The sequence below is a fragment of the Phycodurus eques genome, chromosome 6 (genome assembly GCF_024500275.1).
Source record: "Phycodurus eques isolate BA_2022a chromosome 6, UOR_Pequ_1.1, whole genome shotgun sequence".
In the NCBI taxonomy this organism is placed as follows: domain Eukaryota; kingdom Metazoa; phylum Chordata; class Actinopteri; order Syngnathiformes; family Syngnathidae; genus Phycodurus; species Phycodurus eques.
The window spans coordinates 29761476-29776713 of NC_084530.1; the positions used below are offsets into that span (position 1 = coordinate 29761476).

Sequence of the window (15238 nt, forward strand, 5' to 3'; positions counted from 1 at the left end):
AGCACACGGCCTGCAAAGGTCCAGGCAAGCTAATCACCCATTCATCCGTTTTCGAAACAGACGATCTTGGTTAAAGCGGGACAGTTAGGAAATTAACGACTTGTCTATTTACAAGTAGCAAGTCCCTCACCTCTAGTATCTGGTCCCCAGTGAAGATCTTGCCACTCTGGCCGATTGGGCCCTCTGGTAAAACGGAGCACAGGTAATGATGTCCGGCCCGAGCCTCCAGACTGATGCCGAGGCCACTCGTCTCGCTGAAGCGCTCCAGCTGGCAAACCTAAAACAGCAACAGCCAAAATCCAAACCTTGGCCAACAATTGTTAGGTTTTTTTTCCCCCACTTTCAATGAAGTTATCACATTTTCCTCATATCTATTCCATCATTCAAAAGCCAACCCATTCACTCAGTTAGTGGAAACTGTTAACTTCATCATCGGCACCTGAATGATCGTTTATGGTACAATATACAATATTGTAAACATATAGAAGAATGCCCACAGGGTTACATTGCGGTAAATTGAGATACTCCTTTGATAGTCCTACTAGGGAAATGTAATGGAATAGTTGCTAGGGCAAGTATATTTACAAAGAAAACGTACTATGACTTCATATCTCGGTCCAACTGCACGTTGCCACCTCATCCTGAGGTCTTCCTCCTCTGCCGGTGTCAGTTGCACTCCTGGGATCACAGACACACAGTTTAATACGGTAATTAATATACCACCTTTTCACATTGGGCTAGGATAGAAAGCAGTGAGTCATTATCTTTACTGTTTAATACAAAGAAGACAATATCTGACCTTGGGGCACTGCAAGATGTCTACATGCAAAAGCCGCTGAAATGTGCGTTATCACAGCCAGTATCCGATTTCTTGTCAAACAAATATTTTCTTGTACTTGATCTTTGAACGCCTCGCAGTAATCAAGGTCTATTTAACAGAGCTCCCCAATCAAACCCAAAGATCGCTGTCTAAATAAAGCCATGTATGCAGGCAGGCTAAGAGGCGAATCATCTGGAAGGACCTGAATGAGTTGGATAAACACATGATTGCACAACACTATAAATAGACTCTCATCAAAGAGCATGCTTCGCCGCCACATCGCTCTTCCACAAGCCTACTTAAGAGTATCAGAGCGAGTCTCATCATCCACTTGCAGACTGCAGTGCAGCATGAGGCAGGAAAGGGAAGCTTACCGTTTCTTGAATCATGTCGGGGTCGTCTGTTGGCGTACGCTGCACGCCGGGAGATTTCACGCAGTGAGCATATTCCTGGGAGCAAGCGAGGATTTTAACAAACATGCACGTAAACACACGATGAAGAAACACAAGTTTGCACTCACTAGATACGCATACAATTTAATGAGATGTACTGCAAGCGCTGTATCACATGTGCTGGAGCTACAAATATCTCTCTGACAGGGTCAATCAAAACTGAGCATTACTACCTGAGCACATGTTCAAGAATAGCATGTGGTATTTTTTGTTCTTTGAAACTCGTGTTAAAAAGGAGCCTCGGAATACTGTATCGAGGCAATGCATGCAGGACCTGTGGGTGAGCTTTACCATCAAATCAAATCAATAATGAGAAAATACAGCGAGTATGTTTTGCTTTGCCCACATTTTCACCTGTCTCATAAATCTTGTTCAGGTCCACTCTGTAAGGATTGCTCTCCTGGAAGCTGTGGGAGTGTCGGAGGGGCTGCAGCGGAGGGACCGGGGGCAAGATGTGACTCAGACGGACGGCCTTCCTCAGCAGCCTCAGTCTGACCACAGGACCCGTCCTCCTCAGCACCTCCATCGCACGCTGCTCACTGCAGCCCTGCAGGCTCACGCCGTCCACCTGGGGTAGGCACACACAGAAAGGAGGGCGGGGGGAGACACAGATTAAGGAAGTGTCAAGAAAATGCTACCTCCCCCCCAAAAGATGAAGGCGGCAACAGCAACTGCTCCCACAAAAAAAGAATGAGTCCATTTCAGGGAGAAACTGTTACCATTATACAATTGTTATTAAATAGAGGCATTTTTTTTTTGAGTAACAGTCATACAGTGTAAAAATGACTTAACTACAGATACATAAACATCACAGATAAACTTGCTGACAGCTGGTCAAACATTGACTAAGCTTCATGCCAGTTGTGTGTTTAACTGAGAAGACAAGAAAGTGCTAAACAATGTAGAGAATGAATGATTGGGGAAAAAAACAATGTGAATGTGCTCGCACAGACATGTGCAGTTTATGTAGATGCCACCTTTCATGGGTTGACTTGTGAAGTAATGGACTGAAATTCATAAAGTGACAAGCTACAAAGTGCACAATGCCTCTAATTTTCCCATTCACAAATACAATAATAATAAACATTTGGGAAAACAGGCACCAAAACAAATGATGTAATTTTTCAATTGTGTAATTAACAGAAATACCAGTTAATTTCATACTGAGTTGTTGTTTATTTAAATTTGATCAATGTAAATATAATGTTTATAATGTTACAATCAGTAAATAAACATTTTATTATCACTCCAATATAATTCTGTTGATGAGCAAGATTGAATGACTTGATTTAAGACTTGCTCAAACGAAGGGATGACTTAACTTTTACCAAAGTAACTTGGGACTTGCTTGGAACTACCTACTTGAGACGTGCGCATATGCGACTTTGCCACAACTCTGGAGAATAATAATGAGAATGCGGGGGCTGCCTTCAGGTCTCAAGTCAATCTGAAATGAACTCGCATCTCACCAGCACTAAGTTCCAAGTTCCAACCTCCATGTTTTGATCTTGAACTGGTGACACGCTATTCCCCAGCCTCAGTCCCTGAGGTAAAAGTCCTTCAAACGAAGCTACTGCTGTCCCAAGTGGATAGAAAGACAAAACATAGCCAAGAAAATGGAGCGGCGCACACCAAGAACTGTGGCCACCTGAGGAATGTGCTAGGACCGGTTACTCTTAATTCATTATTCTGCATCCCACGTGTTCAAACTTTCAAACAATTCCACATATTCCCAGTTGATTAATCCAGAACCCATTACATTTTTCATCCAACCTATCAATATTTCAGACTCCTTCTTTGCATTGGTAATGTGTCACACAAAGATATAACACATTCAAAGGATGGTTTTTCTTCTTCTTCCCTGTTCTCCTACAAACATCACAAAATCTCTTGTGGATAAATTCGCACAAGCTCTCATCACAGACCCAAACTCTCCCTGAAAAAAAACCCACAGGGGACGTATTATGCTTTTTTTCCCCACACACAATTTAAAACTGTTTCAAGCTGTCTTAATAAAATGTCTCTGACTTTCTTCCATTAAAATATACAAAGGAAAAAGAACCATAGCACAATCTACTTGTCTCAAGTAAATCAATCTTTTTTTCAGGGGGGGAGGGGGTTGAACCTCTCTCTGACTTTTGTTACCATGACAACCAGGGATGGAGCATACTGTAGTTATGCGACGGCGTGAGGGCTAGTCAGTGTTGCCAACTAAATACAGAGTAGCACCTTTTCCAATGCCCCTAGTGACTATATTTCATATACAGCCACTCGCAAATGTCATTGGAAACTTCTGCAGACTCGGAGACTCCCTCCAGCCTCACATTTCCGCATACGTAGCGCAAATGAATTGCACTTGCACGAAACCACCCTTAGCTAAGTGAATTATTGTGACAGTGCAATTTTTTCAAGGTCAGGAGACCTTTTTCAGCTGACAAAAGATTGACTTGGTTGTTTAATTTTACACTTGACGGGTAAACAGGCACGCCAGAGACCTAATTATTTGGACACAAACAGTTGAAAAGTAAATTTCCCAGAACATAAACCCTTCAAGGCTCTAGCTCAGGGGTGTCCAAACTCTGGCCTGTGGGTCATTTGCGGTCTGCCGCACGGCTCACGGCTCATGTACTAAACAAATAGCATTTAAACACAACCACGCAACCCTAATTTTTGCAGCCTGGATATATTGAGCGCAGCAAGATAGCGTAGCAGAAATTAGGAGGAAAAAATGATTGCAAAGCCAAATGCAACAGCCTGTTGGGAATATTTCAGTTTCAAAGTAAATGAGCAAAGCGGGCACATTCCCGAATTTGTTTTCATCCCGACAGTGAGCACTCACTGTCGGGAAATGTAACACTGCGAAATTGCGTGCGCCCACAGAAAGTGTAGTTCGCTACATCCGTCCATTTTCTGTACCGCTTTATCCTCACGCGGGTCGCGGGCGTACTGGAGCCTATCCCAGCAATCTTCGGGCGAGAGGCGGGGTACACCCTGAGCAGCCAATCGCAGGGCACATATAAACAAACAACCATTCACGCGCACATTCACACGCAAGGGCAATTTAGAGTTCAATCGACCTACTAGTTCGCTACATTGCAAAAGAAATACTGTCATTCATTAAAATAACAGAGTGAAAGATGACATTTTAAAATGAATAATTTTATGTTTGAATGATTATTTTTAATAACTGAGACGGTGTCTATTTTGTTGGTTTTGGTTGCGATGTTTAATCATGTGCAGTGTGAGATGTGCATAATGGAGACAGTCATTTTTTTTATAGTTGTTTTGATTTTTTTGAATTCATTCAGGATATTTAAAAGTTCTTGACATTCAAACTACAAAAATATACAAATGGGAAGTAACATTTTATTTCATTTGAAAGGGTGGACTTGCATTATTTTGTAATAAAATTATTACATTAGTGGTTAAATTGGTCTCAAAAATAAGATTGACAATTACATTGTTTATTGCAATTATTCGTGGAACAATATATCAGCCAGGAAAATTAGTTATTGTCACAGGCCCTACTATGATTAATAATAAATTGGTTTTATATATATAGCTTTTCTATAGTCGGCACGGTGGAGACTGGTTACTCCTCCACTTTCTGCTCCGTGTCGAGGTCGATTTGTGACCGTATTACATTTATGATCTCCACACTTTAAAGAGTCAAAGCTTACTTACTCCAGATTGCTCTCGTTGTTTTGGTTCTGAATGCGGAGATGTCCACGGACGGCTCGATTCTGGTTGGATACAGGGAAGCCTCACAGCCACCCCAAAATCTTGAGAAATCCTGAACTATTTGTCTTCTCACCTTTTACAGAAAGTGTTGATGGAGCAGCTTTCCAAAATAATGATACGGTAATATACAGTATATGACAAAATATTACTGCTTGATGGTTTGGTTTTAGTTTGTTTACAAAATTATTAGTAGCCCTTATATCCTTTGATTTTTCTGAGAAACAAGTTTGGTCAAGCTAATCCACACTGCTGTTATCCCGGTCTGTAACGACGACCATCCTGAACTTGTGACCTTGTGCGAATCTTGCACTGGCTGTTCTAGGTCATTAAAAATAAACAAGTGGATTCAAGCCTGGATTCTACTTATCTGTGGGACCGGCTTCCATGAGAGCTTGTTTGAGACATTTATTGTTATAGCCATTTGTTCCCAGACGTTTTAGTTTCCTCTGTATGTAATTTTCTCGCAGAAAAAGTACTTTCAGCGGTAAAAAATGAGCTCCAGAAATACTTTTTTGCCAATGTTGGGTCACAAAGTCCGCAGAAAGAGGCTTACTATATATTCTGTACTGCCAGGGCTACAACACGGCCCTCCAGGCACTCTCAGACCAGAAAATACTGTATACCATTGTACCTTAATGGCCCTCAAAGGCAGTGCTTTTTTACTTTACTTTTACAGGAACAGACCTTTACCTTGAAGATACAAACAGCTACTTGAAACCCATAAGTTTACAAAAGTTTAGATGGTACCAGGACAGAAATGAACTCAATATTATTGAAAATACGTGTTACGTAATTGTATTTCCTTTAAGGCCTTTTCGCTCAGCACTTAGCAGGGCGCAGAACGCCATCGACGAACCCATTCATTGTGTATGTGCCGCGAGGGCGCAACGACGGAGCGCCGTGTCGCTTGCGGCGTGCCGCCCGAGGTAAGCGTTTGCCATCGCGTCGTTGCGGTGACGTCAGACGCCGCAGCCAATAGGAGAAGGGTTGTCGGGGTGACGTCTGAGTGCTAACAGCCATCAACCAACGAGCAACTGAGCAACTTCCCGCTAGGCCACCAAACGACCACTTCCAAATACGCGCAAGTTTGCACCGGAGCGCTGCCGTCCATGCGCCCTGCCGCACGGTGAACACCAAGAAAACCAAGTGCAGAGTGAAAAGGTCTTCAGACCCCCCATGTTGCATGCATACACCTCTGACTCCACATTTTCCATTTTGGGTCATAGCGCATCACAATATCTCAATCCACATACTATTGCCATGCTTACTGTAAACCCTGAGGTCTCTCGTGACAAAATAGTATTTTGTATAGCAGCTGGACCGTCACTTTCTGCTCTTTAAGTGTAACACTGATTATAGTGGCGTCTCAAAAGGTTCAAAGTTCAAACAATTCAATTTCTTTTGTTTGTGTGTGTGATGACAGCCATAGAAATAAAAGAAGGAATTTATCTCGAGCTGGTGAAGAGGTGCAAATGTCTCTGCCAGATTATTTTCTTTAGTCATCGTTCATAGGTGAAAAATGTGTGCTAAATCCCAAAGAATCCTGAACTCAATCAAAGTTGTGTTTACTTAGGGGTTCAACTGCATGTAACGTTACAGTGCAAAACAATAAAAAAAAATTTACTTCCCCCCCCCCCCAAACGTACAGACAGGATGATATCTCCAATGTGAATGTGTCCATCTTGGTCAACACTGCTGCCCTTCAAAATGCTCTTCACTGTCACACCGGCACTGTAAACTGAGGAGGATAAAAAGAAAAACAAAGAGCTCAACAAACAGCGCCCTTTCTGGTTGCATTTGTTTTGATTTTCAAATCGGAAACGTCGCTCATTACTTGAGTTTAGGTCGCCGATATAGCTGGAGATGGTGAATCCCAGCCCCCGGCTGTTTTTAGTGAACTGCACACTGAACTCGTAGTCATCATTCAAGTCATAGAGCTGGTGAGAACCACAAAGACAACATTGTATGCACACTCACAGCAACACCTACACAGTCTATTAAGAACAATGAGATAACTATGTGCGCAGTTTGGACTTCATTTGCAGGGTATTGTTATAACAATAGATCTGTTACTGTGCAGTTACTGTTAATGAACGTACTGTATCACATTGAGAATTGTTTATTTGGCCCGCTTATGTTGTAAAAAAAATGCTCAAACATGCTAAATGAGTAAACACCAACGAAACAAAGTCTAGCAAGGCTAAATGTTCGATTAAAATCAAATGAAATTGACAGGAATTCAACCACTGGTAAGTGTAATCATCGTTAAAACTCTGAAAATTGCTCGGGTGTTCACTGGGTTAGTGACTTACTTACACAATCAAACCTCAGTGTTAATGTCTTTGTAAGGGCAAAGTGTTTTCATATATGGAGTAAATTTTGGGATGGCTAACACACCTCGCCATCCAAGGACTCCTGGCTGAGGACAGGAGATGAAAGGTTGTCCTTGTTGCTATCCCTGGCGATGAGTAGTTTAACCTTGCTACCAGCGTTTCGCAGCACCTGGGCAAGGAAAAGGGCGACCGATATGCATGAATCTATCTATTCCATTCATCTATCTCTGTACATATCTAGCTATCTAGCTAGCAACTCACCTGTGCCACCTGCTCGCTGTTCATGCCAGCCAGATCGGTGTCTCCAATGCGCAAGATTTGATCCCCACTGCGCAGACGTTTATCCTTGGGGTGACAAAATTGAATCGAAATACATTTTTCTTTTAATTCGTTAAAGGGGATAATGCTCGAGTAAATTTGGGTTGGAATAAACGTTAGGTGAGAAAATGTCTGTGGGAGAAGGAGGAAGCGGGAGAAGGGTAGATTAAAATAGCACAAACAAAATCGTACCCGGCTCAATCAAATCCTTACATTCATGTGCCTGGTGTTAATTGCTGACCTTTAGAGTTTTTTTTCTTTTTTCTTTTTACTGGCACAGTGGGACAGTACTTAGCACTGTCCCCCCACAGCAGGTGAGTCTTTTATGTGCAAACAAAATGGTGGGGCACCAACCAATTAGCTTGGCTGCACACTGTCGTAGCCAAACTACATTACTTTCGCTTACTGTTTTAGCAGCTTTTTAAAATGTTTCTTGGTAATTTTGTGAATCACATGAACAATTATGTGCAAAAACTCAAAAGCTGAAGAACAATTCTGTCTAGCAAGTGCAGAAACCAAATTTCAACCAAATCTTCATTGAGAATTTCCTGGTCACATCACAAGTTTACCTGATCATTTGTTCCTCGGCAAAGTTAATAGGGCACAAACATAATTGGCCCAATGTCCAAGAAAAAACAGCATCTGCCAATTGAATGGCAATTTATGGGCTGAGGTGCTGCACCTCCGGACAAAAACATAGAAGAAGGATAATATTTCAAAAGCATCATTACAAAGCCCATAAGGGAGCTTAAGAGGATCCTGCTAATGGGACGGGATAGACCTAAGGTTTTGTTGTCATGAATAATAGAGCAGCTATATGTCCATCTATTATAAGACACATTACAAATTCCATATCACAATCGAATCACAACTCTCAATTAAATTAAATCAATAATAAAGAGGTTGAAAAGTGCTTGACAACCGTCGACTTTTGTTTATGTTTGAACACAACATTGAACGTACCTGGTGTGTCAGAAAAGTTCAAAGACTGGTGTCACAAAAGGTATATTTCAAACCCAAACTACAAAATACTCTTTTTCCCCTTCACTGTAATAGCCCTTGAGTATATAACTGTGAGCTCAGCTGTCTAAAGCGATGGAACTTTTTTCCTCGTTTTTATACCGTACACATCTTCTGTGTCAAGTCATCAAGCAATAAGCAGAGTGATGGATGATGAGACCAAACTTGCAAGGGAGAATCAACGCCAATGATGAGTCCTGGATCTCCGAGTGCGACCCGGAAACCAAATGCCGAGCCACCAGTAAAAGAGACGATGCCGCCTAGGCCAAAGAACTCGAGACACTCGAAGTCCATAGTCAAAAGTTGTATTGATCGCATTCTTAGGTATGAAGGGCGTCGCCCACTGCGAGTTCTTGCCACAAGGCCAGATGATCAACCAGCAGGTCTACTAAGAGATCCTGTGCTTCGTTCAGTGCGTGAAAAAAGCGACGATTTGTGGCGAAACAACTTGTGGCTGATTCACCGCGTCACAAAGCGCCTGCTCACAATGCCCTGAACATCTGACAGTTCCTGGCCGAGAAAGGCATCGCCCTGCTGGAGCAACTTCCCTACTTACGTAACCTGGATCCGTGTGCCTTTTTTTCCCCTCATTCCCAAACTCAAGGTAATAATCAAGGGGACCCGTTTTGAAGACGTGGACGACAAGATGGCCGCGAGATGTGAAGGATCCGTAAGAATCCTTCCAGGAGTGCACAAAGACATGGCAGAACAGGCTGGGAACGTGTGCAAGACTTCAAGGGTGATTACTTCGAAAGGGACAACTTCTAGTTTGGATTTGAAGTATAGCATTTGTAACACCAGTCCTGGAACCTTTCTGACACACGTCACAGCATAAAAACATTCAGGAACTTTGGAGTTGTCATTGTTGTTGGCAAATGAGATTCATCACACATGTGTCGGTACTTGTAAACAATGAGGTGAAGATTTAAGACAACCAAGAAGAGGTCCAATTGTCTTTAATCCAACCGTTGCTTTAATCCAATCACTGAGAACACCTAAAACATATATATATATATATATATATATATATATATATATATATATAGATACATACAGCATATATACTGTATACACACACACACAGTACAGTACATAATGCAAGTTATATACTAAGGTGTAGTCTACTTTGAACTATGAGCAGCTGCAAGCCCCTAACGCACACCTATACTATATGAGAGTAGCGTTGATGTAAACACGGCCGGTGAATTTCCAAATCAAATGTTTTTATGTGATATTTCAATTACCTGTCCAGCGGCTCCACCAGGCAGTATAGTCTTGACCATGACTCCTGTGCTCCGTCCTCCTATGATGCCAAAGCCGAGCCCTTTCCCATCATTGGTCAGTTCGATGATCTCCACTTGACGCCTCTAACAAATAAAGAAGGGCAGAGACCCTCTTGAAGACAGAACATCAAACTCAATGACAGTATATAGAGTATATATGTGAGTTTTTCTTTACCTCATGAGCAACTGCTGACAGATTCCTCCCCATAGACATGGTTCGGGATATTCGAGGTGGTGTGCAGTACTATAAGAAATGACAGAAAAACCTGAAGTAACATCAAGTAAGCCGAGGAGCACCACGCAAGTTTATACCCAGCAGCGCTTGTGTTGTTTGAAGTCATATTCTCAAACACATTGACATTTTGAAAGGCAATGCTTTGCGTCTTCTCATGGAGTGAGCGCCTTAGGAGTAAACTGCTCCCTGTTACTATGAATAATCACTTGCTTGTGACTCATAGTGGAGGTACCTGGGATTCAGTGTGAATGCAGTTGTCTGGGTAGATGTCTGAGAAGGACAGATCCTGCGAGTCCAGAGAGGAAACACTCCCGTCCCTGTGGAGAGGCCTGCTGGGTCTTTGGTTCTCCATGGCCCACGTGTAGGAGTCGCTGTGGCTGAGCGTCTTGGCGTCCATGGCCACACCCTGGCATTTGCCACAGTTCATGGACGCTGACTTGGTAAGACCCTTGCCCTGGTAGGATTGAAGCATCCAGGGAGGATTGGAAGGAGGAGGGGAAAGTGGGGGATATTTAGCAAGGCAGAGTGTGATAGGGAAAGAAACAGATAAACGAGAGAAGGGTTGATCGACGAGAGAGAGGGGGGAAAGATCGAGAGGGGAATGGATGGGGGGGCGATAAGGAGATGGTGAAGTTGGAGACATTAATTGCAGAAAGCACAGATGGAGACAGAGAGGAATAGCATGTGTGTGACGGAATTGAAGGATGGAATTAGTAGGGCTAAAGCACACGAGGAGACATTTTTTCTTGTATTTTCCCATTCAATGAGGGAGCGTATGCGTTCAAGTGTGAGTCAAAAGGAAAGTGAAGGAGCGGTTTATTGTGTCTCGTAAGGTTTGCTGAAGTTGCCATATCGTGGTAACCCATCAAATCTTGACTCCTCCATGAATTAAACCAAGACAAGTTTTCCATCTTAGTCATTGTATGTAAAGTTTAATCCAGATAAGACATATATATCACTTTTCAAGGCACTCGAAGACGCAAAAGCGTGGCTGCCATTCTGCGCCTACGGCCTCTCCGGCCACCCCCAAACATCCAACCACATTGTTTCACAGGCAAACATTTTGTGCGGATTTCCATGAATGAAAATTGATTTTGGTTGCTGTAATGTACAATTTCTAACATGAAAAAAAGTACAAAGAGTTGCAGATTTTAATGTTATGCTTTGCATTAGGTTCAATATTAATCGTAGTAGGACTCTTTTACAGCGTTTAATGTCTATTCCTGAGCATGGTCTAGGTGCCTTTGAGGCTAAAGCCTGTCACCAGTGACTCGGGCAATGCAAAGGACAGGTAAAAAGGCCTGAACAGACACTTGTTTCAAACCCGGAACCTTTTGCATTGGACTCACCCATAATTAAGAGAATAAATTGTTATTAATTGTTGTTAAAGTGCCGGCACGGTGGACGACTGGTTAGCACATCTGCCTCACAATTCTGGGGACCGGGTTTCAAATCCCGACCCCGCCTGTGTGGAGTTTGCATGTTCTCCACGTGCCTGGGTGGGTTTTCTCCGGGCACACCGGTTTCCTCCCACATCCCAAAAAGATGCGTGCTAGGTTGATTGAGTACTCTAAATTGCCCATAGGTGTGAATGTGGGTGCGAATGGTTGTTTGTTTCTATGTGCCCTGCGATTGGCTGGCGACCAGTTCGGGTTGTACCCCGCCTCCCGTCCGAAGATAGCTGGGATAGGCTCCAGCAGCCCGCGACCCTAGTGAGGGTAAGCGGTAATGAAAATGGATGGATGGATATTGTTAAAGTCTTGGGACTGGTGGTCGGAGACGGGCAAATGCACCTTTGAGATCTGTCAGGGGGCTCTTGAGCAAGGCACCAAACCTTATGAATGATGTACTACTATGAATACTAAAGAATTACCAGGCCAAGGGGTATTTGGTAGAATAGCTCTCTTTCATGTCCCCTAAAAGTTAACAGGAAGACGAATACTGCTACTTCACTCACGTAATGGTGCTTGTGTTGGTCTTATAGTGTTAGCCTGCTAAGGCTTAATCACACCTACCAAACCTTGATGCACCGCCAAGCAACATAAGTTTCAGACTTTGGTTACGTCTTATCTTTCACATTCTACAAGACAGTTTAATGTGATGTCAATAATTACATTTAGGAAGATGACCACATCCCAGACACAAACAACAATTGGCTCAAAACGTATACATGAGTGTTGTAAACTCCTTGACATTACATACAGTATCACCACTTCTTCCTTCACCCCTCCTTCTCGCTCCCTCGCTCTGTCTTCAGGCTTTAGTGGTAAGCCAAGGTAAGCTGATTACTCATCCGGTTTGCTTCCTGCATTCAGTATTTTGGGAACGATACCAGCTACTTCTTCACCATTCAATGTACACCAAACACCCACGCACACTGGCGCTCACGCAGTACCTTGGCTGGGGGCTTCCGCTGAGCCTTCTGTAAACTGAGAATATGAAGGAAGAGGGGGCTCCGTAGGACGGTCTTCAGCAGGCTAAGTTTCTCCTGGGCGGGGGCCTCCCCTCGCTCTTTCAGTTTGGCTTGAAGTCGCTCCACAGCCTCCAAGGCGCGCCGAGTATCTGCGCACAAATTCGGCATCATTGATTTGCGTGTCATTCAGCGTCAAGGTTTCTCCTGGACGACTTTGCAGTCATCTGGTGTGTCCTTAATACTCATGTCTATCATATTCCGGGAGCATAAATGGAAGCCTGCCCTCTATCCTCATAAGTATTGTCGAGCGGAACTTCAAACGCCGCAAAGGTGCATTGGTGAAACTGACCAAAATGATCAAGAAAAAGGAGCCTCCGAAGTCACACAATAGGTTGGTTGAAGTGAACTCGGAGGTTGAAGCCCTCATCATTCTCGCCGTCGTGTTGTGAGACTCGAGCGTACGTTGCTCGACTTCATTTCTGCGTCCGTCAAACGATAAATTCTATGCACGTGTCATGTGAATTTCACAATGGCAACCTTGCCTGACACCGTAGTCTGTACATTTGTACATATGGAGCATGTGTTTCTTTCATGGACTTACCCATGATGTCCATCATAGATTTGCTTGGTTGAGCACTTTCTCTGCGACTTCCTGTCTCACTTAAATGTCATTCTCCTTTCTGGCACCGACGATTTCAACACCTAAAAAGAATGAAATACTTTTGTCAATTTATGTGCAAAAGCCGCCAGCATACTTCTGAAGTACGTTGCAGCAATTAATTGCAACTCCGCACAGAATTTTCTTCCCATCATAATTAAAGAAATGCGTCCAATATGCGTTCCACATCTGTTCTGCAACACACTGCATTTCCCTTGCCATTATCGTTGATCTATTTATTTATTTATTGAAGTGAATGGCTTGTCAACTAATGCTCTTTAGCGGGATTTAAATCTCCAAAAGGATTTACCAGCCCCCGATGGTAATTTACTGTGACATGCTGCCAATCGGTCCACTGTATATAATTATGCATACATTAGGTACACTTGCACAATCTTGTGAGAGCCAATAAAGAGAAGTATGAATTAAGAAAACAAAAAGTGGCTTATTTAGCATTCAATTGTGTAGTTTTACTGAATCATATCATAGTTTCTATTTTTCAATGAAGATTACAAACACTTTTTAAAATCCAATAATATTTGTGTCAGATTACCCCCCACCACTAACATATGTTGTGTAGCATGATCATCTTCATAAAGACAGAATTTGTGCTGCAGCGCTTTGGCTGGATTGGAATGGATGTGTACCTAATGAAGTGTCCATTGAGTGTGTACTGCACCAATGGTTTCAGTTGGCAATGACAACGTCTCATTGAAAAGCTAATTAGGGGGGCAACAGATAGCGTAAATGTCCTTCACGGCTTATTTCCAACGTATTTTCTCTTAATAAGGCGACGAAGACGAGGCAACATCAATATGAGAAGCATTTAGACTAATTCAATATGCGCGCCAGCTATTAATTGGACATGACATACACGGACAGCGTCGAGTTGCGTCCATTACCGTGTGACGAGCACGATGACCGTCATCGTGGCCGCTGCGTGAAGCTCCGTGGGCGAAGCGCAACAGGTCCCGGACGCACCGAGAACCTTCAGCGCCTCCTCCGGGAAAGATAAAAAAAAAAAAAAAGACAGCAAAAGAGCAAAGTTTCCGCTGAGCAACAATGCCAATGCATTGGCACACCACTTGCCACCAAACAAGCAAACGCTGTTTTATTGGCAGCCTTGTTGGCGAGGACGCCAGTGCGCATGTCGGACACTGATCCTCTGCCCTCACGCGCCACGGACACAACATTAGGCACACATGCAAGACTTGTCGCAATATTATTATGATTATGATTATTATTATTATGGGCTGCAGCAGTAGAGCAATACGACTCAACTAAAAGTCAAAAGTTGATCATTACTTGACTATGAACAACTCCTCGAGTTCTGAGGAACTTCTGAGTATGAAGGTGAAATAGACAAAGATATAAAACAGGACAATACAAATTCATATATTGATCAACCATATCACTTTAACTAGAAGAATAAAATACATCTTTATAATATAATATTAATGACGGCAAAGAAGTGGTCTTATATTGACTTTCTTGGTTTACAGCACATTAGGCTTAACAGAAAATGGCAACCTGACACTTTTTTTTTAAACAATTACAGGAAACAAGAAAAAAAAAAACACACACACAACAAATTGAATCAACGACAAGAGTCGAGTTGCCTCAATTCAACCTTTACGGGTTACCATCACCTGGATGACTGAGAATCGGGAAAAAAAAACAACACAATTTTTAGCAAGCACGTCGGTATTTGTATTGATATTGATTGATGTGACAGTAAGTTAAACATGACTCAGCAAAATAATGTATCGTATTTCATCGATTTATGCCAGCGACATATCGTGAGAGTCAGAACAATTACATTCTCTTCCAATAGATGGCAGCAGGTACAACTAACCCACGTTTACGCTTGTTGCCATTGTTGTGACAGTATTGTCATTAAAAGTTTAATACAATTCCACTGTATTAACAAATGTACGGTACAGTGCAACATTAGGCACATTTAAT

At 42.7% G+C, this 15238-nt stretch overlaps 1 protein-coding gene across 4 annotated transcripts in view; it reads right to left on the minus strand.

Moving 5' to 3' along the window:
- si:dkey-92j12.5 (multiple PDZ domain protein) overlaps positions 1 to 14271 on the minus strand; it is a 48375-nt gene extending 34104 nt beyond the window's left edge. For all 4 annotated transcript variants that reach the window (XM_061680588.1, XM_061680589.1, XM_061680587.1 and 1 more), the window contains exons 1-14: positions 14176 to 14271; positions 13217 to 13317; positions 12598 to 12764; positions 10435 to 10656; positions 10143 to 10211; positions 9929 to 10051; positions 7608 to 7691; positions 7411 to 7515; positions 6848 to 6950; positions 6660 to 6751; positions 1627 to 1840; positions 1195 to 1269; positions 599 to 678; positions 131 to 277 (exon numbers count right to left, since the gene is read on the minus strand). In XM_061680588.1, coding sequence (XP_061536572.1) covers positions 131 to 277; positions 599 to 678; positions 1195 to 1269; positions 1627 to 1840; positions 6660 to 6751; positions 6848 to 6950; positions 7411 to 7515; positions 7608 to 7691; positions 9929 to 10051; positions 10143 to 10211; positions 10435 to 10656; positions 12598 to 12764; positions 13217 to 13232 — 1497 coding nt within the window. In that variant the 5' untranslated portion in view covers positions 13233 to 13317; positions 14176 to 14271. The remainder of the gene's footprint in view (positions 1 to 130; positions 278 to 598; positions 679 to 1194; positions 1270 to 1626; positions 1841 to 6659; positions 6752 to 6847; positions 6951 to 7410; positions 7516 to 7607; positions 7692 to 9928; positions 10052 to 10142; positions 10212 to 10434; positions 10657 to 12597; positions 12765 to 13216; positions 13318 to 14175) is intronic.
- Positions 14272 to 15238: the final 967 nt, after the last annotated feature.